The 24549-nt window shown below is 45.8% G+C and overlaps 1 protein-coding gene and 1 pseudogene across 1 annotated transcript; both read right to left on the minus strand.

Annotated features, from left to right (window-relative positions):
* Positions 1 to 16382: 16382 nt before the first annotated feature.
* Positions 16383 to 18536, minus strand: LOC123114831 (serine carboxypeptidase 1-like). Its single transcript, XM_044536227.1, has 8 exons — positions 18152 to 18536; positions 17911 to 18018; positions 17559 to 17818; positions 17209 to 17454; positions 16985 to 17091; positions 16815 to 16901; positions 16614 to 16719; positions 16383 to 16538 (listed from the first exon to the last, which is right to left on the minus strand). Exons 1-8 carry the CDS (start codon positions 18534 to 18536, stop codon positions 16383 to 16385), a joined length of 1455 nt encoding a protein of 484 aa, XP_044392162.1.
* Positions 18537 to 19542: 1006 nt separating this feature from the next.
* LOC123116297 (serine carboxypeptidase 1-like) lies at positions 19543 to 23172 on the minus strand (annotated as a pseudogene).
* Between the last annotated feature and the right edge of the window lie 1377 nt (positions 23173 to 24549).

Consider the following 24549-nt stretch of genomic DNA (forward strand, 5'->3'; position numbering starts at 1 on the left):
CATTGCAGAAATGGTGAGACTAGTTGAACGCATGACCATAGTTTTGCCTCCGAAAGACTGTTGAGTGTTGAACGTATTTCTAGTTAGTTCGACAAGATTTCCTTTTCCTCGCGCTGCCCTGTCAAATCTTAGTACAATTATGAAGCTAATAATTAAGGAGCATCAAACAGAATATCGACATTTAGTATCCCGTCTCCTCAGGAGACCAAAGGAGCTAGATGACATATTGACATGTAAGATCTCGTTATAATAATTAAAGGCAACAACATACTACTCCCTCTGTTCCAGTTTATAATGGAGTCAAATATATTGAAGGTCTTAGAACTTGCACGCTGCGATTAGGTTGGTACATAAACTTACAAAATACGTGATATTAGCTATCAAACTTGCGAGGATGTGCAAATACGGTCATAATTTTCGTACACAGACATATTCTCTACTTCTATGGCATGCCAGTATGGCTAGGCCCACTGTTAGTGTCTGGTGGCGATTGAGGCGAGGTGCATGTGAGGTCTTTCGTTGAGACACCCTCATTTTTTTTAATTTGTGCAAAAGACCTTCCAATAGCTGTAACGTAAACATGGTCTCCCGCTGAGACCAACCCGTCGGTGTACTACGTAAATGAAATTTGGCTGGCAAAAAAAACACCATGGGATGTCCACCCCACCTAAGGCTTGCTGTTTTTTTTTAGAACGAAGGCTCAAGGAGAGCCCGGCTTTGAATTAACAAAGCCATCAACCGGCCAGGATTACAAGATCACCAACTTACAAGGAAAGCAAGACGAGAAACAAGCGGCTGATACAGGGAGCAAAGCGAAACAGACTCAAAGACAACAGCGATAGCAAGAGCACGCCATGCTGCCGCCAACACCCTGCATGACGGCCTACACCAACCGGACAGGCTACGGACTTGAGAGGATGCACCACCGTGCAAGCTTCGTGATCGTAGCCAAACTCGAAGACAACACTGACACTCCTCTGAAACTGCCACTGCAAAGGGCCCCTGCCCTCTCATCCTGGCTCGAAGGATGCCGCACCGGCAGGCGGCAGCTCGGTTCACCCTTGAACCCAAGGGAAGACGTCCAAGCTGCGCATGAAGAAAGAACTAGGAGCAGACCTGCTAGCACAGATCACACCCTTCCGAGCACCGTCGTCGTCCGCGGATAAGCCACACCGAAGGGCAAAAGCTGTCGGCCACAGTCGCAGCAACAAGGGCAACAATGATGAGCCACCGAAGAAGAGGCATTGAAGCGCCGAGCCAAGCTGCCACCCGCCACCATCACGCCCACAACCCGACTCTCTCGCCGCCCGTGCGATCCCCGGACTGCGCCTCCAAGAAGGAACACGACACGGATGTGTCGTCGCCGCCCGAATCAGGGGACCTAGGCTTTCACCTAGCAGGGAGCGGAAGGAGGGGGAGAAGGATCCTCACCACAGCCTCCAGGGAGGGGTACAGCGCCCAGGGCGTCGCCTGCGATGTGGCTGCGCCGGCCAAGGGTTTCCCCCGGAACCAACCCCACTCGACAAGATCCGCGCCGCCGACGCCCGGGAGGACCCGGATCCGGCGATGGAAGGAGCAGATCGGGGCGGAGAGGGTGAGATGCATCTGGCGACGGCCACCACGCAGGGGAGGCCGCACACCAGCGACCGTGGACCGGTGCCTCCTCGTCCCCCGTGAGACCGAGGGCGGCGCCTCACCAGCTCCGGCCGGAGTGTCCCGCTGCCCGGGCCACCCGACGCTCTCCGCCCGGGGCCGCCGCCCCGGATGCCGAACCCTTCACGCGAGGTGGAGCCGCCAGATCCCCCGCCACCACCTTCATTGGTGTCGAGCGCACGCCGGCGCACACCTCTGGCAGCGGCGGAGGGGAAGGGGAGGGGGGAAGCAGGGGTGCGGCGGCGGCGATTTAGGGTTTCCCCCGAGTCGCCTCGTTGGAGACGACGCGGGGGCGGGGGCGTCCCTCCTACCGTCAGATCGATGAGACCTGGCTTGCTGTTTCCGATAGTATACTATTTAAGATACATATCCCTTGCAATAAAAGTACAGATTAAGTAAAAACACGTGTAACGCCTGAGATGAACAGCTTGTTAACAGCTTCATACACCCGAGAAGAGGTCAAAAAAGCACTATTTCAAATTGGAGACATGAAGGCACCTGGGCCGGATGGGTTACATGTAGTCTTTTACAAGAGATTTTGACACATTTTGGGGGAGGAGCTCACTAATGAGGTCCTCAAAGCAATACAGATGAGGAAGGTACCAGCAGGATGGAATCACACAAATATTGTATTAATACCAAAGGTAGATAGCCCAGAGGCAATTACACAGTTCAGGCCAATCAGTTTATGCAATGTGGTATATAAAATTATATCCAAAATGCATGCAAACAGGTTAAAGAAAGTACTTCCTGAGATCATATCCCCCACACAGAGTGCGTTTGTGCCTGGTAGACTTATAACAGATAATGTGCTAACTGCGTATGAATGCTTTCATGCAATAAGGAAAAAAAACTCATGGCTCTAATGGGTACTGTGCTGTCAAACTAGACATAATGAAAGCATACGATCGTGTGGAGTGGAGTTTCCTGGAGCAAATGATGATAAAACTCGGCTTTGATCCAGGTTGGATTGAGATGATAATGGAGTGTGTTTCCTCAGTAAGTTATACAATAAGGTTTAATGGTGCAGAAATGGATGAGATAATACCCACTAGAGGTTTAAGGCAAGGCGACCCCTTGTCCCCTTATTTATTTCTGCTTTGTTCTGAAGGATTATCGAGCATGTTGGCCCACGAGGAAGAGGTGGGTGGCCTGGAAGGTATTAAAGTTTGTCGCAATGCACCATCCATCTCCCACCTTCTTTTCGCAGATGATTCTCTATTTCTTATGAAGGCAAATGTGCAGAATGCAAACGCTTTGAAGAGGGTTTTAGATGTAAATTGTGCAAGCTCTGGACAGCTTGTTAGTACGGCAAAATCAAGTGTTTTTTTTCAGCCCCAATACAAATGTTGCCGTGAGGGAAGAGGTTTGCAGGAACCTTGACATATTAATAGAAGCTCTATCTGACAAATACCTTGGTCTTCCTACAGTTGTAGGTGTGGACAGAAGTGATTGCTTTCAGCATTTGATTGACCGAATTTGTCAGAGAATTAAAGGGTGGAAGGAAAAAGTACTTTCAGTCCAAGGAAAGGAAATCTTGTTGAAAGCAGTGGCCCAATCAATACCCTCATATGCTATGTCAGTGTTTAAATTGCCAAAGGGAATCTGTAAACTATAACAGATGAAATGGCAAGATTTTGGTGGGGGACAGTGAGGAGAAGAAACGGATGCACTGGTTTGCATGATGAAAATTGTGCATGCCAAAGAGGAAAGGAGGACTGGGGTTTAGAGACCTTCACAGTTTTAATCTTGCTTTACTAGCAAAACAGTGTTGGTGTCTGCTCCAGAATCCAGAATCTTTGTGTGCTCGAGTTCTCAGTGCTAAATACTATTCAGATGGGAATATATTGAATGCAGGGCCGAAGAAGGGATCCTCCTTTACTTGGCAGAGTATTGTTGCTGGGATTCAAACGTTCAAACGAGGATGTATTTGGAGAGTGGGTACGGGATCACATATAAACATTTGGAAAGATCCTTGGGTACCATCAAGTGAGTCCCGAAAAGTCGTAACACCGCGAGGATCCACTATGTTGACAACAGTGGAAGAAATAATTGATCCACATACAGGACGGTGGGATGAGGTTTTGATTCGTGATGTCTTCTGGCCGGTTGATGTGTACAGAATCCTACAAATCCCACTCAGAGTGCGTATCATGGATGACTTTGTTTCATGGCATTATAACCGGACCGAAAACTTCTCAGTAAGGTCGGCTTATCACACAGAATTTAAACACCAATTTAGGCGACAGATGGATCTGTCTTGTCCACAAGGGAGCCGAGAACATGGAAGCATGTTTGGGCTCTTCGAGTGCCTGGGAAGGTCAAGCACTTTGTGTGGAAAGTTATCCGAAGAGTTCTACCTTGTTTTGGAACTCTTGCAGGGCGACATATACCAGTATCCGGGCAGTGTACGGTCTGCCGGGTTGGCTATGAAGACACGCAACACTGTCTTTTCCAATGTGCTCGAGCCTTGGAGATTTGGGAGAAACTTGGTTTAAAAACTGAGATTCAAAATGCAGCTCTACAGGACAGATCGGGCTCCTTCACGACGAGCACTCTAATGTATAAATCCGAAAACACAGAGGGCTTACCGATGGCAGAAGTAATGGCAGTGGCTAGCTGGTACATATGGTGACAAAGGAGACAGATAGTAAAGGAGATACATATCCCACGATCGGATCGGACAGCTGTTTCAATCCGAGTCCTTGCCACGAATTTTTACCATTCACTTGCGGTGAATCAGCCTATAAGAAAACGTGATCACATGTGGCATAAACCGGGAAGGGGAGTAGTGAAGATAAATGTGGATGCGTCCTTTTGCTATGAGAATATGAACGGAGGTACGAGAGCTATTGCGCAGGATGGTTGTGGTGAATTCATTGCTGCAGCTAGCTGGTTTATACCGCATGTGACAACAGCAGAGTCTGCGGAGATGATGGCCATTCGTAATGGTTTTTACCTTGCTTCTAAGATCGGTTGCAATGCTTTCCAGATAGAATCCGATTGCTCTAATGCGGTCCAAGCGTTTAATATGGAAGAGTACTCGGGACAGGACTCAGCTACTGTATTTGAAGGAAAAGAGTTGGGACTGGACGTTGCTCATTACGAAATAATTGCTTGCCCACGTGAAGCAAATGATGTAGCTGATTATATAGCTAAATGCTCCCTCTCTAGTAGACTCTCGGAGTTTTGGGATCGCTCAATCCCGGACTTTATTTCTCAACTTGTTGTAAACGATCTCGCTATCATTTAAGAAATAAAGTTTTTTTACGTCAAAAAAAAGTACAAATTAAAGATGGGTTTTTATAAGCGAATAAAAGGAGAGCCGGGTAGAGCAGGGCTAACCAACTGAGAAGACGATAGTTGATGCCTTAGATGAGACAAAATTTCCTTTTAAACGAGGGTGGGCGAAAAAAAATCAATTTGCTCAAAAAAATATGTTACATTTATTTTGGACTATATCTTTTATCCAGATTTTAAAATTTAAAATTATTCGAGTTCAAACAAAATTTATGTTGATTTTTTCCAAAAGAAATCTACGTACATTCATTATGAACCATATTTTCCTTTATCTAGATTACTAAATTAAAAATTATTCTAATTCAGACAAAATTTCATTGAGTTTTCCAAAAAATTACATACATTGGTTTTGACCTATATTTTCTTTTATCTAAATTTTAAAAATTAAAAGTATTCAAATTCAACCAAATGTTTAGTTGATTTGCTGAAAGAATGTATGTATATTCGTTCTGCGCTATATATTCTTTTAGCTAGTTATTAAATTTACATTTATTCAAATTCAAACAAAATATTCGTTGATTTGTCCGAAAAATATACGTACATTCATTATGCACTATATTTCCTTTTATCACATTTCTAAACTTAAAATTATTTGAATTTAAACAAAAAATGCATTGATTTGTCCAAAAGAGTTTACACACATTCATTCTGCACTATACATTTTTTATCTTGATTTTTAAATTTAAAATTATTCAATTCAAACAAAAATTTAGTTGAGTTGTATGAAAATTTACGCACGTTCATTATGCACTATATTTCCTTTTATCACATCTTAAAATTTAAAATTATTTGAATTCAAATAAAGTGTCGTTCATTTGTCCAAAAAGACTTTACGTGCATTTATTCTGCACTATATTCTCTTTTATATAGATTTTTTAATTTAAAATTATTTGAATTCAAACAAAAAAATTGTTCATTTGTCCGGAGGAATTGACGATTTTTTTACTATTTCAAGTGTGATTGAAATTTTTGCAATATCAAAATTCAAAACCTTTCGTGCTAGTCTAATACGTTTAATTTGATCAGTTTGGATGTCCAACTCGGTTTGCTCGTTAGCCCAAGTCGGTGCATATAACTCACCCGCTGTTGTTGTTCGGCTGATATAGGCCTTGTTTGGTTCATAAGTTCTAGGACTTTTTTTAGTCCCAACTTATAAGTCCCAAGTCCCTAAAAAGTCCCTACATGTTTGGTTCCTGGGACTTATAAGTCCCTACAAGACCATATTACAACTATAAGTCCCTCCTTGAGAGTCTTATTTCATAAGTCCCAAATGCCCACTTTAAATCCCTATAAATCCCTCCTGTTTGGTTTAGATGGGACTTATAGGGATTTTTTTAAATCCCTAAGCCAATAAGCCCCTGGAAACAAACACCCTCATAATTAGGCATACCCCTCCGTAGCTAGCAGAAACGGATGGTTGGCCGGTTGGTTTACAAAAATCAGAATTTAGCAGATGTTGCTGGTTTGAATCCTCACAATTTTTGTTATTTTAATTGTCAATTTTTTCTCAGATTTTATCTGCACAAAAAAAAAAACAATAGTCCAAATTCATTTACACTGTTCGTTGATTAGCTGGGACCCATCAGTCTGTGACCATAGTTCACCAGCTTTTATGCATAATTAAATAAAAGTTGAGGGTGTTTTGTGTAAAAAAGATCATGCATGTCTCACCCAATGCCTCCCCGCTCTCAGCCATTGACATGTGGGCCCCGGCCAAGCTGCCCTGCCACGCATGCAGCGGATACACCCGCATACAGGAATTGTGACCGTATTTGCACACCGTTGCAAGTTTGATGATTGAAATCGTGTATTTTACAAATTTATGCATCAAACTGACCGTCACGCGCAAGTTCCAGGATTTCTGGTGTATTTACCTCTTTATAATGCGCATAGTTTTCAGCTCTTATACCAATGCATGCGCTGGAGATGTTGTTTGTACAAGACTAACCCTACATGCGTTCTGACCCATCCGGTGTGCACCCGTTGCTGCGCTTCCTGTGATTTCTGTCAAGGGTGAATTCGTCCAGGCGAGGCTTAGGCTACATTCCAGAAATATCACGTTGGCCACTGCAAGTTTCTCAAAAGTTGGATCGTATAATCGATTGTACTAGTTCAATTGCGTGCAGCGCCTTACCTTTGGTCCAAGCATGCAGGTTTTCGCTGAGAGTTCTTTTGTCCTTGTTCACGCGGAACGGGCCCACCTCCATCATCGCTCCGTAGCCAAGCGATGAGCATCCAGGACCTGCGAGTGCACCATGTACGTGTTGATACTATCTATCATCAGAGCACTCAAAGTTTCAGCAATTGAACTGAAAGCTTTTCGATCGTAACAAGGTAACCTCCATTGAGCCACAAGAGGAGTGGCTTCGCCGCCGCATCAATGGCTGCCTCGACGAAGTAGTAGAAGAGCGCCCGGCCATCCTTCTTGTCGACAGTCACGTACCCACCGTACTGATTTAAGCCGATGGTGCCGCTAGGCTGCCCTGGCAGCACATGGATCTTGTCGGCAGCCTTCAAATTGGCCATGTCATGGGCAGAGTACTCTCTGAGGCTACTGGTAGTGTTAGTGATTCCTACCCTTGGTTCATCTATGATGTTGGCATTGCTATTGTTCCATCTAGACCGGATGAACTTTCTGAGCTGAGCCTCTTGCGATGCATCTGCGTGCAACGCGGCCACGCAGATGAGGAGTAGACCGAAGGTGGTGTTCCTCATCGTCTGCTATGGTAAAATGAGCAAACTCTGTAGCTAAGATGACAAAGATGGATTCGTGGTTGGGGTTCCTATATAGAGAAATTTTAACATGGTCCCAAACGATTTGTTTAAGTAATCCATGCACATTTAATGTGTTTTAATGCGCTAGAATCTTTTTAAGTATGCCATATCTTCCTATCCCTAGAATTCATTGATGACAATATTGTGATCCTTGAGTAGTATACGATTTGTGTAGGGAAGACAATAATGTGTATTACTATTTCCCTTTTTATGCTATGATGTATTCCCTCCGTCCGGAAATACTTGTCCTTAAAATAGTTGTATCTAGACTTATTTTATTTATAGATACATCCATTTTATCCATTTCGAGGACAAGTATTTCCGAACGGAGGGAGTATTAACTAGAGGATCCGATAAGATCTTTTTGCGCAATTAAACACGGGCGTGGCTTGCCTGCTTCCGCGCCTTGCTCCCGTCGGTGCTCTCCGGACACGTGGCATACATCCAAAGCATCATACCATTTTCTTCTGTTCAAAACAATTCCGCAAATAAGACGATTAATACGAACCAATACGTGACCCAGCGGCTCTTGCCGGCGCTCCTTGACCGGTCACCGCCGATGTCCATGCCGCCGCAGGCGGGAGCCAGGACCATACAAGGGTACTGGCACGCTTCCTTGAATGTGGACTTCGCTTTCCGCATTGTGGTCCTGATGCACCTTGGAGCGACCGTTGCAAGTCCACCAACCAATGGACCGACATGACCTCATCGCTAACCCAAGCCCCGGATATAAGAGGCAACAAGTTGGAGCCAAAGGTGGACACCGGGCAGGCACAGAAAACATGCAAACCATCGACCGACCAAAGAAACACAGTTACACAGAACGAACCCAAATTAACATACACCTTTCCGGCGTCTTGCCATCTCAAAGAAATTGTGTGCTTCTTTTTTCAGGTAGTGAGGTCTGATGAGGACGTTGCAGGGCCGACCCTGCGGAGGGGCAGGGGGGCAGCCACCCCGGGCCCCCAAAATCGAGGGGCCCCTCCCCGGAGCACAGGCCTATGGCCCAATATAACGTACGATTTCGCTCAAAAAAAAAAACGCACGCACGCAGCGAGTCAGCGAGGATGAGCTAGTGATCGATTCGTTCCATTTAGTACGCGCAGGTAGAAAAAAAAAACTGATTGATCCCTTCTTTTTTCGAGAGTACTGATTGATCCCTTCTGATTCGTTCCATTTAGTATGTGCACCTCGAAAAAAAGGAATTGATTGATCCTTTCGATTGGTTCCCAGGTTAGTACGTGCACCTCGAGAAAAAAGAAACCGATTAAGGCTGGTCACAGTGGGGAGGAACTTAGGAGTAACATCACACATTTCAATACAACTTTGCTTATGTGGCACGTATTTAATAAAGAGAGAGGTTCTTGTGGTAACTAGCTAAGTTACCGGAACATCACACACTTCAAGAAATAATGAGTCTATAACCTAATAAATACATCGTTGCATGACACTACATAGATGTTCCTATCCACTATGGAGGTAGTAACATAGTCTAGGGAAGTGTGTAAGTTACTAGCTTATGTTCTTGCCCATTGTGACCAGCCTGATTCCTTCCTATTCCATCACGCACGCATTTGGCATTCACGCAGCTATTCCAAATTTCCGAGCGGCCGCCGATGCTTTGTTTCTTGGTGAATCACGACTGTGCGCTCGGAGCTTCATTTTCTCCTTTCGCCTAAAAATCGAATTTTCCTTCCTAATTCAGTTAGGTCCTCCGCCAATTTCAATTCCCGACGGCCGGCGCAACCTCGCCTTGCTCTCCGTCCATCAACGATCCGACCCTCTAAGGTAATACTTTATATTCATATTGATATTCATATACTCCTAGATGAACAGCCGGTACATCGGCAGTTTTCAACAACTGCCAAGTGATGTTTTTTTTTCTTATTGTCAGCACTGTCTTATCATGCCATCCGGAAGAAAGTATTCATTTGGTAGCAATAAAAGGAAAAGGAAAAAAGGTTTGGATCACTTGGTACAATTACAAGGCGGAAATATTCGTGGCGAAAGTGATTATCAAGAAGAAATCCTAGAAGCTGAGGAGGCTTTCCAAGTTAAATATTTCTTTTGTATTGGTTGATATGGCGCTCACTTCTTTGAAAGGTAGATTTAGAAAGCTCATGGTGTTTAAAGATACATTCGGATTATTATTGAGCTTGGGCACCCTGAAATCATTGAATGATATTGAACTTGAAGACTGTTGCCCAAAATTTGCTGAAACTTTCTCTTGTGATGGTTCATGAGATGTTGAGGTTCTTAGTTTTTAGTTGAAGATTATGATATTCACTTTGCGAGATGGTGTAACATCTGCTATGGAGATTTTCGGGCATGTCAAAGAAGTTGATTATCATCCTAATATCTCCATTCCATTCCTTATTGCATCTTATTTACCGTGCCAGGGTTTTCAAAGTTGAAATTACTGAAGAACTATCTGAGGTAAACAATGACTCATAGAGGTTAAATAGTTTGGCAATATTATGCAGCGAGAACAAATTATGGGATGATATTGACATCGACCCCATCATAATTGACTTTGCATCATGAAATCTTAGAAGATAATTTTAAGGTAATATGCATAAATTATTTTGTGCATACTGATTTTGGCTGCATTTGAGTGTTATCGATAATATTTCATATATATGTGTATTCATTTTTATTGTTATGACATTTGTATTAAGGGCCCCGAATTTTAGTCTCGCCCTGGGCTCTCAAAATCTCCGGACCAGCCCTGCGTTGCACGTCATTGCCACCCGCTGCCTTTGTTCGGATGCTGAGTACTCTGGCCTTCCAGGACCCTGGCCGTCATGAGCCCTGCTGGGAGATCGTCTGTCGGACGCTTTTGACTACTGGGCTTGACCCGATGGAGAGGTGGTCTTGCCTACTAGGCTTTGTTGTGCCCTCATTCAAGCCCCGTGGTTTCAATTAATCCTTGCGCTCATCTTTTGGACGTGATGGTACTGTAGGAGATATGCCCTAGAGGCAATAATGACAGTTGTTATTTATCTCTAAGTTTGTAATTAATGTTTATGTTCCATGTTATAACTGTGATGGTCCTTGAGCAATTAATCCATAAAAAATTAGAGGAAAACTCATGTGCATGTGTGAAATAATAAACGGCAAAAGATATTCCTAGTCGGTCCTCTAACACTACCTCAAGTGATGCGTGATGGCCATGTTTTCCTAATCACCGGCATGACTATTAAGAATTTACAAAAAAAAAATGCCAAGCAAAGCATCTCGTTCAAAAATACTTGTCGGACCATTGACAACATCAAAACAGGCATGCATTGGCACACAGTCCATCTTTCCAGTACGCTCGCGTTTCACTTCCTCCATCACGCGACTGACGAACTCGACGCGGCTCAAAGAACCACGTGCAAAGCCCGACCTAAACACGGCTTCAAAACTCTACAAAACAAACAAATCCAAGAAATCTAGTGGGCAGAAGGGTGACACCACAGCCAAAGATAAACAGAATACGAACACAAACCTGAGGTGCTGCACAAAGCAAATGGAGTGATGTACACTGGCAACGCCGAGAAAACTCAAAGCCGCCGGCGACGCCGCCGGTGATGAGTAGGCTCGAAGAAGCCTCTGTAAAATGAAACGAGAGAAATGCCAGTGTGCACCACGTCTGACAAACGGTGTAAAACAATAAATTTATAGAAAAACTCACCGACTTAGTAAAAAGACTAAAACGACCTGACCCGGCTTACCTTAACTCTGATAGGGGAGCTCCTATTCGGCGCATCAGGTGCTCGGAACGGAGCGAGCGCACCCCCCCCCCCCTCCCTTCGTGCCTATATGGGCCGGCGGATGTAAAAAAATGTTCATGAATTTAAAAAAATTCATGATTTCAAAAAATGTTTGCAAATTCAAAAAATGTTCATGAATTTGTAAAAAATGTTCATAATTTCAAAAAATTATTCTTGAAATAAAGAAATGTCCATGATTTCAAAACATGTTCTCGAATATTCAAAAACATGTTTATCCTTTAAGAGAATTTTAACAAATTTAAAAAATGTTCAACATTTCGACAAAATGTTCACGAATTTGAAATAATGTTCGTGAGTTTTAAAAAATGTTCACAATTTAGAAAATATGTTCATGAATGCAGAAAAAATGTTCATGATTTTAGAAAATTTTCATGATTTAGAAACAATGTTCACAGTTTTGGAAAAAGGATAACAATTTCAAAACATTATTCGTGAGTTTGAAAAAATGTTCATGATTTCAAAAATGTTCATGGTTTCAAAAAAATTCATGATTCAATAAAAATGTTCACGAATTTGCAAAAGCAAAACCTCAATTTAAAAAAATCACATATTTAAAAATATTCATCATTAGAAATAATAAATTTAAAAGTTTTTTAAAAATTGAAAAACAAGAATAAAAATGATAAAAGAAAAAGAAAAAGGTAGAGAAAAAAAGGAAAAGGATCAAAAAAGAAAAATACAAAATCGAGAAAAGAAAAAGAAAGAAAAAACGAAAGAGAAAAAAAACAGAAAACCGGGTTGAGGGAAGGTTCTAGAACCTTCCCAAAACCGGTTGGGATGAAACCCCGAATGGGCCGGCCCACAGAAACAGCAGCGGGCGAGGGGGGTACGCGCTATGTCGCTTGGCAGCGACCTACGCGCTATATAGGAAGCGCCCTCGGATAGGCCAAGCACCTCACGAGGTAGCGACGCTGGCCTGAATCGGGCTCATGCGAACGTGGCAGCCATCCCAGCAATGTACAGGCGACATGCATGCCGAGCGAGGAAGAAACATGCAAAGAATGCACATGACGACCCGGCCACACCAGCAACGCGCAAACACTGTGCACCGGCCTACCGCGACCAAACCAGCCCGACACGGGGTGAGACACAGACAGATGGGTCCAACTCGTGCTTTATGCATGGGCCAGTGTGCGAAAAGGTTCCCGTGAGCGCACCCTCCATCGCCCAACGAAGGGGCCGCAGGATCGCCCTGTAGTCCACCCGTCGTAGAACACCCAGATGGGTGGACCGGGTCCGAGCCGTCCGGGTAGATCTGATGGCTCAGAGAGGCCCTCCTGGCACACCATCAAGAATGGACGGTGCGGAGGGCTCGCTCTCAATGCACGCGCCAGCATGGAGCGGGGAGAGGATGCCAACGGGGCGGGGGGGGGGGGGGGGGGGAGGTCGGCCAGGCAATCATGCGCGCAGCCATGCTTGCGGTCGCGCCCGACGGCGCCCAATGGTTATAACCCCGGGCACGCGGGGCGGTCTACCCATCATGGATCCTCTAGCCTGGTTGCCCGGGTGCAAGCCATCCGGGCAAATCAGACAACACACAATGTCCGATGCGACTGGACAAACCCGACACGCTGCTCGGGTGGCCCCACGCGATAGTCGGCTCACATAGGCTGGCCCCATGCGCCCACCGGTGCACACAAGCCCAAATCTGGCCTTACACGCGAGCCGACGTTGCGACTGCAACCCGGCTCCCGCGCCTGTCACGACCGGACCAGCCCTACGGGGCGAGGAGCCCGACAGGCAGGCCCGGTCAGGCGCTCGCGTACGAGCGGGGGCACACCCGACACCGCTCAATGACGATGGCTCCATCCATCATGCACCCTCTATCCGGGTCACTCGGGCACAAGCCGTCCGAGCAAATCGGACAACTTGTGCCGCCCCGAGAGGCTCTCGGGCAAGCTAACCGTAAACGGACAGCCAAAGGTCACTCTCCCCCGCGATGAGCCAAGGGTGACAGGTACTATAGCATCCTTTATAGAACTAATAAGGGTATTCCTACTAGTGAAGTTTGCGACTGCGGCGCTTAAGCATTTCATGCATGATTTCTACTCAGTTCACATATCACTGCCCCTTTTAGTGCGGTGGGAGACTTCCATTCAGGAAGGAGCTGACCAACATCTGCGCTCTCTCGGGCTCGTAGGAAGGTACCATGTGCCCGGCTCCCCTCACAGTTGTAAACACCAACCCACCGGTATATCCCTGAGCATACCCTCAAACCGATTATCATAGTGGTAACGAGCAAACAATTGCTAGCAAATCAGGACATGCAGTAATGTTCAATTTACCTCACCATTTACTATCCATGGGGGCCATGTAGTGGTGGAGCTTAATGTGATTTGAGGGAGGGCTAAATGAGTCTTAAATAGAATTTAGGGGGCTAATCTAGCGTAGTATGTTGAATTTGGTGCAGATAGTGTCAATTATTATGTGTTTATGTAAAAGAATAAATTTGGTTGGGGAGGGGGGGGGGGGCGCTTTGGCCATCATTAAGAGCAAAATTTATTTTCGCAAAACAAATACTCAAGGTATGTGTGACTCCTTATAATTCAATGCTGCTCTCTTACATAGCGGGTGCGGTAGAGTGTTCCTTCATATGCATCCATGCAAGCTGGTGCATATGTGTCATAGGGATCAATGTTAACAGGATCATGGGCCATAGCATATTACAGTAGGCATGATTTGTCATCTGGCGGGTCTAAATTGCAGTTCTTGGTGATATTGGCCCACACCTCGTCTTATATCACACTATGGATCCACAGGTAGTCAATCTCCTCCTTACCATTCATATTGTCATCAAGGTATGGATTACCAACCATTGTTGAGATTGTGGATCGGGATGGTGGCTGCGATCTGCGGCACATAGTGGCCATTGAAGTTCTACCCGGATGTAGAAGGGGCGGCTTTTGTACTACGAGAACCTTATGAGCCAGTCAACCAGTTAACGAGGAAGAAAAATGTGTCATCTCCCGTCCTCTTGTTCCCTCTCTCGCCGTAGTCGGAGGTCGTTGGAGTAGGAAAACCTTACACCAGCTGGCGATTCCCGGAAGAGCACGTTGGCCACTACAAGATCTCACAAGTTGGATATATAATCGATTTGATCGTACAATATAAAAATGTTGGTAGTTAAGTTGCCACTATGATCGTCTTTTCTCATTCACATTATAAAAACAGCATAGATGTACCAAGGGTAGATGAACCAAGTAGAAGAAACATTCATCTATCCTGGCAGGTGATTGTCTAATTTCGAAAGATCTAACAACCATCGTCTCATTCATATTCTCTTGTGCTTCCAGTTCATATCTCTTTTGCTCCCCATAGGCCACAAAATTGCGCTAAATGCCTCCGTTCCCTCGAATCTCCAGTTTTATTAGCACAAGTGCCACTCACTATATAAAATATTTCCTTTTTTTCATAAAACATAAATTTGTCAAATTTTAAATTTCAAATGAGTTTATATATTTTTTAATTATGTATGTTGCACCCAAAAAATCCGAAAACATTTATGCACATGGTAGTAATTGTGTGATGTTGATCTGCAAAGTTTCGACTTCAAATGTTCTTTTATTTTGAAGAAACAAAAAAGAGATGTTTGCTTGCACCATTTTGATGCAAAAATGGATAGTGAGGATAGAGGTTACACTCGTACGGTAGTACAATCAGAACTTTCCGGTTCTTCCCGACTTCGGATAAATGAATTCCTAATCACCAAAGTAGCGATTGTAAGCACGCTCATGAAAGCAGCTTGCAATAAAGATCAATATTTTTTTACGGTATATAGACTTTATTCCTTGAATGATCGACATATCGTCTACAAGGGAATGAGAAACAAAGTCAGGGATTTCGAAGTGTCCCAAAAGCTAGAGGATCTAGTGCTAAAAGAATTTTTTGCATGTCCACCCACCACCTCATTAGTTTCATGGAGACCGTGCACATAACATACTTTTGTAAAGTCAATGGCCAATTTCTTGCACTCCATGATGATTGCCACATCCAAACCGAGATATGCATCTATTTGTTGCACTTATTCCGCTGCAAAGATGCAGTCTGATTCAACATGTAAGATCAAGTACAATAGTGGGTTATACGTCTGCTTACATGGCACTTTTGCCTATGTGGAAGAGAGACAAGCAAAAAGGAAGGGAATGCAAGAGCAAACCTCTACACGTGCTCCTAGGTAAAATGAGTAAATGAGAGGAAAGCGAAAGAGAGAGTGAAGAAAATCACTAGGCTAAGAGCCAACTTTATAGCCAACCCTATTATATGAGTCACTGGTATTGCTAGCTCTTGATGACAAGGCACTCTTATATAGCTAGTTGCTGGCCATATTATTAGCCATGCTCTAAATTGTTGCACCTAATATTTTCCGTCAAAAACATGCCATTCCTAATCATAATCATCTTTGTTGCATCATTAGTATAGTTTACCAACCATGAAGTTCCACAACCCAGAGGTTGGAACCAGGATGTTGTAGTTCTGGTTTAAATGGAGGTTTGATAACAAGCTATGTAATGCTCAATTCTCCTCACTTTATGTAACTTGTTGTTTTGTTTCCTCCTACGACGCAACTCCTCCGTAAACTTTGTAATAAATTGCATTTTGGGCACTTTTGGGTGCACAGGTTGAAGAATGTTTTCTCTGCCATTTCCGGGTATACCTAATTGTTGAGAGGAATAATGTTTCCCAAATGATAAGTGCCACAAGTTAGGTGTGTGGCACTCCGGAAGGCAGTTGTAACAAACTAGAGGTGCCATAAATTTGTTGTATATTCAAGAGCCCGTGTCCGTTTGAAGAGGCAAAAGACAGAAAAAAGAAGTTCCTTGCTAAGGCAACACCATATCTGGATGCATGACACCACAATTCTTACTTAGGTCCATAATACTAGTGTCCCTTCTCATAGAGTGGAAGCGTTCCTTTCAGGAACGAGCTGAACAATATCAGAGCTTTCTCAGGCTGGAAGTAAGGGACCTGATGACCAGCGCCCCTCACAGATGCAAAAACCAAACCGCCCGTGTATGCTTCAACGTACCCTCCAACCTGCAAAGATTTATCAGTGTCAGTCAGTACAAACAAACAAGTGAAAACTGACTAGAACATGTAGTCATGCTTTACCTCTTTGTTCGCGGTCCATGGGCGCCACGGCTCCGTGATGGCGACGCCAAGGTCATGGATGGAGTACCTCGTGGCGGTAAACGGGCACACGGAGTCGAAATCGCCGCTGAAAACATATTACTATTTGTTACCCACACACTTTGGCAATGTTAGGTGCGTGCTTGCAGTTGCAGTTCAGCCTGGGGTTGGCATGTTACCTACCTGAACAACCACACATGCAGCCCCTGGCCCATGAGCCATTTGAGTGTTGGCACAATGGACGCCGATGAATCTTTCCAGTGCAAGTCCCTGCACAATCACAGTAGTGGTAAGTGGAGTGAGTGGATGCTCACAAGAGTATTTATCTTGGCCCCAATTAAGCTAACTCTTACGTGCAGCCTGCCCACTTGGTCGTTCTAACATGTAGAGCCTTTTGCACCTCAGGATCGTTGAGGTAAGCATCTATGTAATAGCCGGTGCATGGATCATACCCCGGCACCTGCACAATTTAGAGCGGATAATTTTTTTCAGAAATTAGTTATTCGAAGGAAGTGTGCTACGTGCATATATATAATTTGCCACTATCAGAAAAGATGTACTCCAAAATATATCTTACATTGCGGCTGGGGTAGTATTTTCCGTTGGGCGCGTCGATACAAACAGGTCCGTAAATGTCGAAGAGGAGAGTGTTAGCAGTGTCATATGCGGCCATGGCGTCAGAGCATGCGCTTCCATCCGACAGATTGAAATTGCAGCTCTTGGTGATGTTGGCGTACACCTCGTCTGATATCACGGCGTGGCTCCACAAGAAGTCCATCACCCCTTTCGTGTTCATGTTATCATCAAGATATGGGTTGCCCACCTAACCAAGTAGAGATCCACAAGCTATATCATACGATCTTCACTAGGAAATAAATGTGTTAACTGTTATGAAATGTATGTTTAACTAAACATAATCGCGCGTACCAAAATACCCTGTAGGTTTATGGAAGTGTTGTGACTCAAGATGGTGGCTGCGAGCTGCGGCACGTAGTGGCCGGCGTAGCTCTCCCCGGAGATGTAGAAGGAGCGGCCTTTGTACTCCGGGAACCTCTCGAACCAGCTGACGAGGAAGAGGAACGCGTCCTCTGATGTCCTCTGGTCTCCGCTCTTGTCGTAGTCGGAGGTCGTGTTGGAGTAGGAAAACCCGACGCCGGCAGGCGATTCAAGGAAGAGCACGTTGGCCACTGCATGCACAAGCATCAAAACCTTCACGTGTCACGTGTGGGTCGTCCGTAGAAAACCGTTAGCGGTTGTTGTAATGTTGTGACTCCCTAACCGTTGTTCCAGGCGTGCTCGTTTGTGCTGAGGGTTCTGTTGTCGCTGTTGATGCGGAACGGGCCCAGCTCCCCCATTGCTCCGTAGCCGAAGGATGAGCATCCTGGACCTGCACGTCATGGAAATATATCACGTACTGCGTCTCAAAAATGTAAGATCATTTTTGACACTATACGCAGGAGCGAAGCTATGTGTATTCCCTAAGGAGACACAAGTGCATCTCTATGTATGCATGGCCGAACCTCCGTTAAGCCACAGGACGAGCGGCCTCGTCGCCGCGTTGGTGGCCGCCTCGACAAGGTAGTAGAAGAGCGCGCGGCCGTTCTTCTCGTCGACGGTCACGTGGCCTGAGTACTGGCTGAAGCCGACGCCGTTGGGCGGCTGCCCCGGCAGCGCGGCGATCCTGTCGGCATCCTTCTGATCGCTCTGGTCAGAGACAGAGTGCTCTGCTCGGAGGCTACTGGCGGCTGTAGTTCCTATCATTGGCTCATCTACGCTGTTGCTACTGCTACTGGTGCTAGCCCTTTTGGACAGGATCAACTCTCTGAGTCGAGCCTCCTGCGACGCATCTGCGTGCCACGCGGCCACGCAGATGAGGAGAAGGAGGCACAAGGAAGTGTTGCTCATGGTGTTTTCTGAAGAAAATTAGCAGCTGCCGTCGCGTCCACGGATATTTGTGTGGTGTTTCGAGGTGCTTATATAGGTGTAATGTAAGGGAAATGATTGGAAGGAGAATGTTTTGACGCGATCAATCAATCAGTGCTGGAGCCTTGAAAAGTTCTTATGACCGTACTGAGACAAAAAGGAAAAGGAAAGAAAAACAGCATGCCTGTGGGCTGTGGCCATTGTTGCTCAATTGAATACTGCAGATGCCGGCTGTATGTTGTCCAGTTATAGTTTGTACCCAAGCTTAGAAAAGCTTACAGTTAGGAGAGAGCACCACTTGGCATGCTGCCCTGGTGATGTATGAGAGTTTCCCTATGGGTGCACTCCGGTGTCATTATACGTTGCCAGTGGCAGAACAGTATTTTACCAAGGTTACACTTTGGCGCATGCTGCTGCCATTGCTACTAGGGATTAGTCCTAACTTTTGATTGAAGAATGAGAACGATGATCACTTAGTTACAAACGGTTAGTACTATTGAATAATTAGCAACACAAATCATACATCTTTAAGATTTGAACAATTAGGTCACTATAATAAATCCTAACATCATCATGTTTCGTGTCTTACCCGTCCTTGTATCTTTATAGAAAGAAAAAAAACCTATATCCTTGTATAAACTAGCATATGATGAACAAGTGGGGATATTCATGTGCGAACTAGCGGAACGTCTTGCCTCGCTCAGGCCGACGGGTTCATGTTAAATAGATGGGGTGCACCTTCCATAACAGCGCATACATGTGATTTAGATTACAAGCTTGGAGATCAAGAAAGGAGATAGAGATAAGAGGTTACATGAGATAAACATGATATTCTAACAACCTAACTATCTCAACTATCTCCTATGAGATGCGCCTGTCATGTCGCGTGGCATGTTGACGTGTTTAACAATTCCAACATGCAGTCCTGAGAATTGCCTTGTTTTCATTCTGCTCGTTGCGCAAATACAGTATGATCAAAACTCAAAGATGTTCGTCCGGCGCAAACCAGATGTGCTATTCACTCTATTCTTTTCATGTGAACACCATACAACCCTTTTCAGCACACAAGTGTTAAACCATATGACTATGGCCTGAATATATCGTTATCCGCACTTCATAGTCATGTGTAAGCAGCGATTTATTTATAGAATCCAGCATACGAATCAGAACACACAGTAAATTAACATCTGAGTGCCGAAATATCTCAATTCAGTTTGGGACGTCACCCAGGCGGGAGCCTGCCCTTGAGGAAAGAGTAGAGAAGAACAAGGGCTCTCTCTGGCTGATAGCTAGGAACCAGATGGCCAGCACCCCTCACCGATGCAAACGTGAAGCCTCCCTGGTACTGCTGAACATAGCCTCCAACCTATAAGCCACCGGAAACCCATTAATTTCATCTCAGGTTCAAGCACACATCATATCTGAATTTTACTTAATTAGCTCTCGCTGGTGTCTATTTCTGCACAGCGGTTAATTACCTCGACGTCCGGGGTGTACCAAGCGCGCCATGGCTTGGTGACGGGCAAGTTGAGATCCTTGACCGAGTACCTCGTCGAGGTAATCGAGCATGTGGAATCCAAATCGCCACTGAAGAAAGATGGTCGTTCTAGTTAAAAACCTCAAGATAGATATTTTATTCTGCTCAATGCTCATTGTGCATGTATAGAGTAGTACCTATAGACCCATACGCTTAACCCACGTTCGACTAGCCTCCTGATCGTTGGCACCATGGTAACTGGGCCGGGGTTATAATGGAAGGGGACGCTGGAAGAAACGAGAGTGTGGTGCATATTAGCTGCTGCGCACAAGAGAGAAGAAAAAAAAGGTTGGGGTAGTGTAGCAGCAGAACATTATGCAGATAGATAGAGTATATATACCTTGTTCTTGGGCAAGCTATCCAACTTGTGTTGGTGCGGGCGTGCAGAGCTTCTTGCACCTCGCCAGTGTTCAGGTAAGCCTCGACGTAGTACTCCATGCATGGATCATAGCCAGCCAGCTGGCAAATCAAAAATTGTGGACACTGTGACTGTCTGACTGGCCATAGAAATCAGCAATTCTTATTGGGAAAGAGAGTTGGAGAGTAGCCAAGGGATCGCATCATATCTATCTTACATAGCCTTCGCGTGCTGACGGAAGGCAGATCCTCGGGTCGTATATGTTTCGGGGATAGATGCCGCCTATGTGGAATGCCTGCCCCGCCACAGAGCACCACCGCCCGTCGTCTTTCGGGGTGAAGGTGCAGTTAGCACGGATCCCGGCCCAGATCTCGTCGGAGATCAGCCCGTGGCTCCATAGAAACTCCAGATTCCCCTCGCTGTTCTTGTAATTGTCAAGGATCGGATTGCCGACCTAGATGTAATACAAACGAAACATGCATATGCATGGCTACCGCAAAAAACCCAATAATTCTGCAAAGTCACATGCGAAAGGCTTACGAAGATGCCGCGGAGGTTTATGAAAGTGGTGCGGTGGAGCTCGTTCATGAAGGTGATTACGGTGGCAAGCTGCGGCACGTAGTGGCCACCATAGCTCTCGCCAGCGATGTAGAAGTCGCGGCCCTTGTACTTGGGGAACCTCTCCAACCAGTTGAGCAGGAAGACGAATGTGTCCTCGGCAGTTCTCTGGTCGCCCCGCTTGTTGATATTATCCGGGTTGTTGCTCGCGTAGGAGAACCCCACTCCGGTTGGCGACTCCAGAAAGATCACGTTTGCCACTGCACATATCTAATCAGTTCAGTGTATCTACTCTGCTTAGAAGCCAGCTCCACTTAACAACTTACGGTTGTTCCAGGCGTGCTTGTTCCTCCTCAGAGTCTTGCCGTCGGGGTTCACTCGGAACGGGCCGAGCTCCATCATGGCGCCATACCCCAGCGATGAGCACCCAGGCCCACCGTTGAGCTAGAGGATGAGCGGCTTCGAGGCCGCCTCATAGGGGGCCTCGACGAAGTAGTAGAAGAGCTCGCGGCCGTACTCCTTATTCACCGTGACATAGCCGGCGTACTGGTCGAAGTTGACTCGCGGAGGCTGGCCGGGCAGCGCGGTGATCTTGTCGGCCGCCTTGGCGCCTGCCAATGGGATCGGGCAACGCGTGGGCAGGTGGCTGAAGCTGCTGGCGTCGGCCCATGGGACGTTTGCTTCCTCGGTTACGTTTGCATTACTGGCTCTGTCAGCTTGCCTCTTCTTGGCCGTGGACTCCATGAACCTCATGAGCTGATCCTCCTGTGAGGCATCTGTGAGTGATGCGCCGAGCAGAAGGAGCAACAGGAAGAAGGTAATGGTGTACCTCATCATATTTGCCTCTGACTTCGTTATCTTGTGAAAGATAATTCTGCTGTGGTGGGTATATATATAGGGCGGTGATAGGCGCCGGTGCGCCGGCGCAACTTTCGGCCGGTCCACTCAGAGCCGCACGATCTGGGCGCCCGTAACCGTCAGATCTGTCCCGCATCCCCTTTCTTCATCCTCCCCACACGGGAAAAAAAGAGGAGAAAAAAACAGAGCGCCGCCGCTGCTGGCGAGATCCCGCACGCTGGCCCACACTGCCCTCGTTTGGACCACCGCAGCTGCTCGCTGCCGCCGGCCGCGGCCTCACCGCCGCCGGCGAAGCAAAACACCACCCGCCTTTGTCGCCTCTCGCGTTCCTCGTCGGCTACACGAATGCAGCTCCGTACACGCGTGATTGCAGCTCTGGTGGAGGCGGTCGCAACTCCGATGGCCAACAGTCGCCGGCCGCAAACACCGGTCGGCAAGCTTGCAGTGTACCTCGCCTCTGTTGCTGTCCATGGTTGCAGCACTCTGGTGCATCATCCATGGTTGAAGCAGAAAAAAATGCCGGTTCCAGCATAATCGAAAGACGGTGGTAGCATTTTTTAGGCTGGTTCCAGCAAAAACAAAACAAAAACAAGGGTGACAGCAAAAAATCCTGATGCTTCCAACAAGACTCTGGTAGTAGCAAATGGCATCTCCAACAGTAGCAAAAATCAAAGATAGTTGCAGCAAAAAAAGCCATCGCCCCCGTCGACCAACACCGCCGTGGGTGGATGTAGCAAAAATTATCTTCGGTTCCAGCAAAATCAAAATATGGTTGTAGCAAAAAAATGATGGGGAAACAGAAGATATAGTTCGCATGTCACGGAGATGGATGTAGCAAAAATCAACAAACACTGGTAGTAACAAAAAATCAAAACGGTTGTAGCAAAATGGTTTGTCGGTTGCAGCAAAAATCAGCGTTGTAGCAGATTCTTGGGAGGGGGAGGGGGGTTGTGGTAGCAAAAACGTGGGCCGGTTCCAACAAAATCAAAACATGGTTGTAGCAAAAAAATCAACGGTGACGAGAGGAGGGCAGTGATTGTCTGAGCAGACGACGGCGACGAGAGGACACGGTGACGTAGGGAGATACTGCAGCCACGGTCGCCGCGAGCTGGAACCGGCTGGCTGGTGAGCTGCAGTCTTATGACAGAAGCATGGCGCGGCCGTGGGACGAGCGCGGTCGGCACGGGTGGCCGGCGAGTAGGAGCGGCAAAACGGCAGCAACGGTGGCTGCCGGCGGCGACGGGAGCTTGCAGTGGTTCGTGAGCAGCCGGAAGGAGAGAGAGAAAAATCATGGCTGTGGAGTCTCGGCCAAAGGTAGAAGAAAGAAAAAAAAGGACCAGGGAAAAGGATAAGGATGGGAGAGCGGGCGGTTGTGCAAGCCCCACCAGATACACGTGTCTTACTCGAGGGTTGTTTTCGTGGACGCTGGGGCCAGCCTGGCGCGCGAACCGGCGGAATTTTTAGCCGGTGCGCCGGCCCCAACCGTTTCCCATATATATATGGGGCAGCTCAGGAGTTTGGTTGCTATTTCGCTCTTCTCCACCCAGTACAAATCCACGAGCGTACTGCTCAGAGGCTTATGGTTACTAAGAAACTAACAAGTTTGTTGCAATTAGTACACCACTATGTCTATTGTGACCAAACTGCTTGGTGCCAAAGTATCTGGTGAACACTGCTATATTTTCTTGTAGTGTAGCTGCTTGTTTGGTTTGGATTCTCCGAAGAGAGTTCTGAGTTTACATGGAGCGAAAGGTCAAAGTGAGACGATAATAGCTAAGTCTGAGCGGTGGGTTAACTCAATGTCTTACAGCCAATTTACTTTGACTAGCAAAAGAGCCCGTGTGTTGCAACGGGACAGAAAAAATACACGCTCTTAACCCAATGACCACGACTCGAGACCCTGATAGGTAGACGTTCTTTATTTAAAATGGCATCACATTTGTGTTCCCGACGGTGGTCTCACTGCTCACACAACGAAAATGCATTTGAATGTGGTCAGTCCTAAGGCGTCTCTCTCTCTCTCTCACACACACACGCGCTCGCTCGCACGCACACAATCGCTCAGAATAAGATGAGAAAATTGTTGTTTTTTCCCGCGAGGTTTTTCTGAGTTGTGTATGCGTGGTTATCAATATTTTTTTCCCACTCAATCTGTTTTAATGTGTGTTTCTTTGCAATTTGGATCGCCGCCGGTGCGAAAAAAAAACAGACCGTGCACTATAGATTAAGTTTGCACCCAAATTAATAGTTTAGAAATATTTAACAGCTAAAAGTAACAGCATATTTAGATTCTACACATTTTTCTAATCAAATTTCATATATAATGTGTTAAAATCGGAGTTACGGTTTAAAATATATGGATAATTTTGTTTTAGATAAACTGCGGATTGATTAACCGAAAGGTTATGGGGTTTTCTGTTAAAATACAAAAAACGATTCGTATGACTTAAATATGAACGGCGGGTTGATTACCTTAAATCTCAAGGGGTTTTCTAAAAAAGTTAAAAAAACGGTTCGTTATGACTTATAGATGGACTGCGGGTTGATTTCAACAAACTGTAGGGACTTTTTTGCAAATAGGGGTGAGGACGACGGAAACCCACAGCGCTTTATTATTAGGTAGAGATTAAGACCAAGCCTCTGGAAAGTCTTCTTTAGTACAGATGGATTGTACATGGTACTTT

This window comes from Triticum aestivum, chromosome 5B (genome assembly GCF_018294505.1).
Source record: "Triticum aestivum cultivar Chinese Spring chromosome 5B, IWGSC CS RefSeq v2.1, whole genome shotgun sequence".
NCBI lineage: Eukaryota > Viridiplantae > Streptophyta > Magnoliopsida > Poales > Poaceae > Triticum > Triticum aestivum.

What these genes read in the sequence shown, in the direction of transcription:
- LOC123114831 (XM_044536227.1), bottom strand. Translation starts at nt 18,536, where the DNA reads ATGAGCAACACTTCCTTGTGCCTCCTTCTCCTCATCTGCGTGGCCGCG. An exon ending in CGTCCTGTGGCTTAACGGAG is followed by an intron (nt 18,019 to 18,151) that starts GTTCGGCCATGC and finishes CATGACGTGCAG; the next exon opens with GTCCAGGATGCTCATCCTTC. An exon ending in ACCAAGTGGGCAGGCTGCAC is followed by an intron (nt 16,902 to 16,984) that starts GTAAGAGTTAGC and finishes GTGATTGTGCAG; the next exon opens with GGACTTGCACTGGAAAGATT.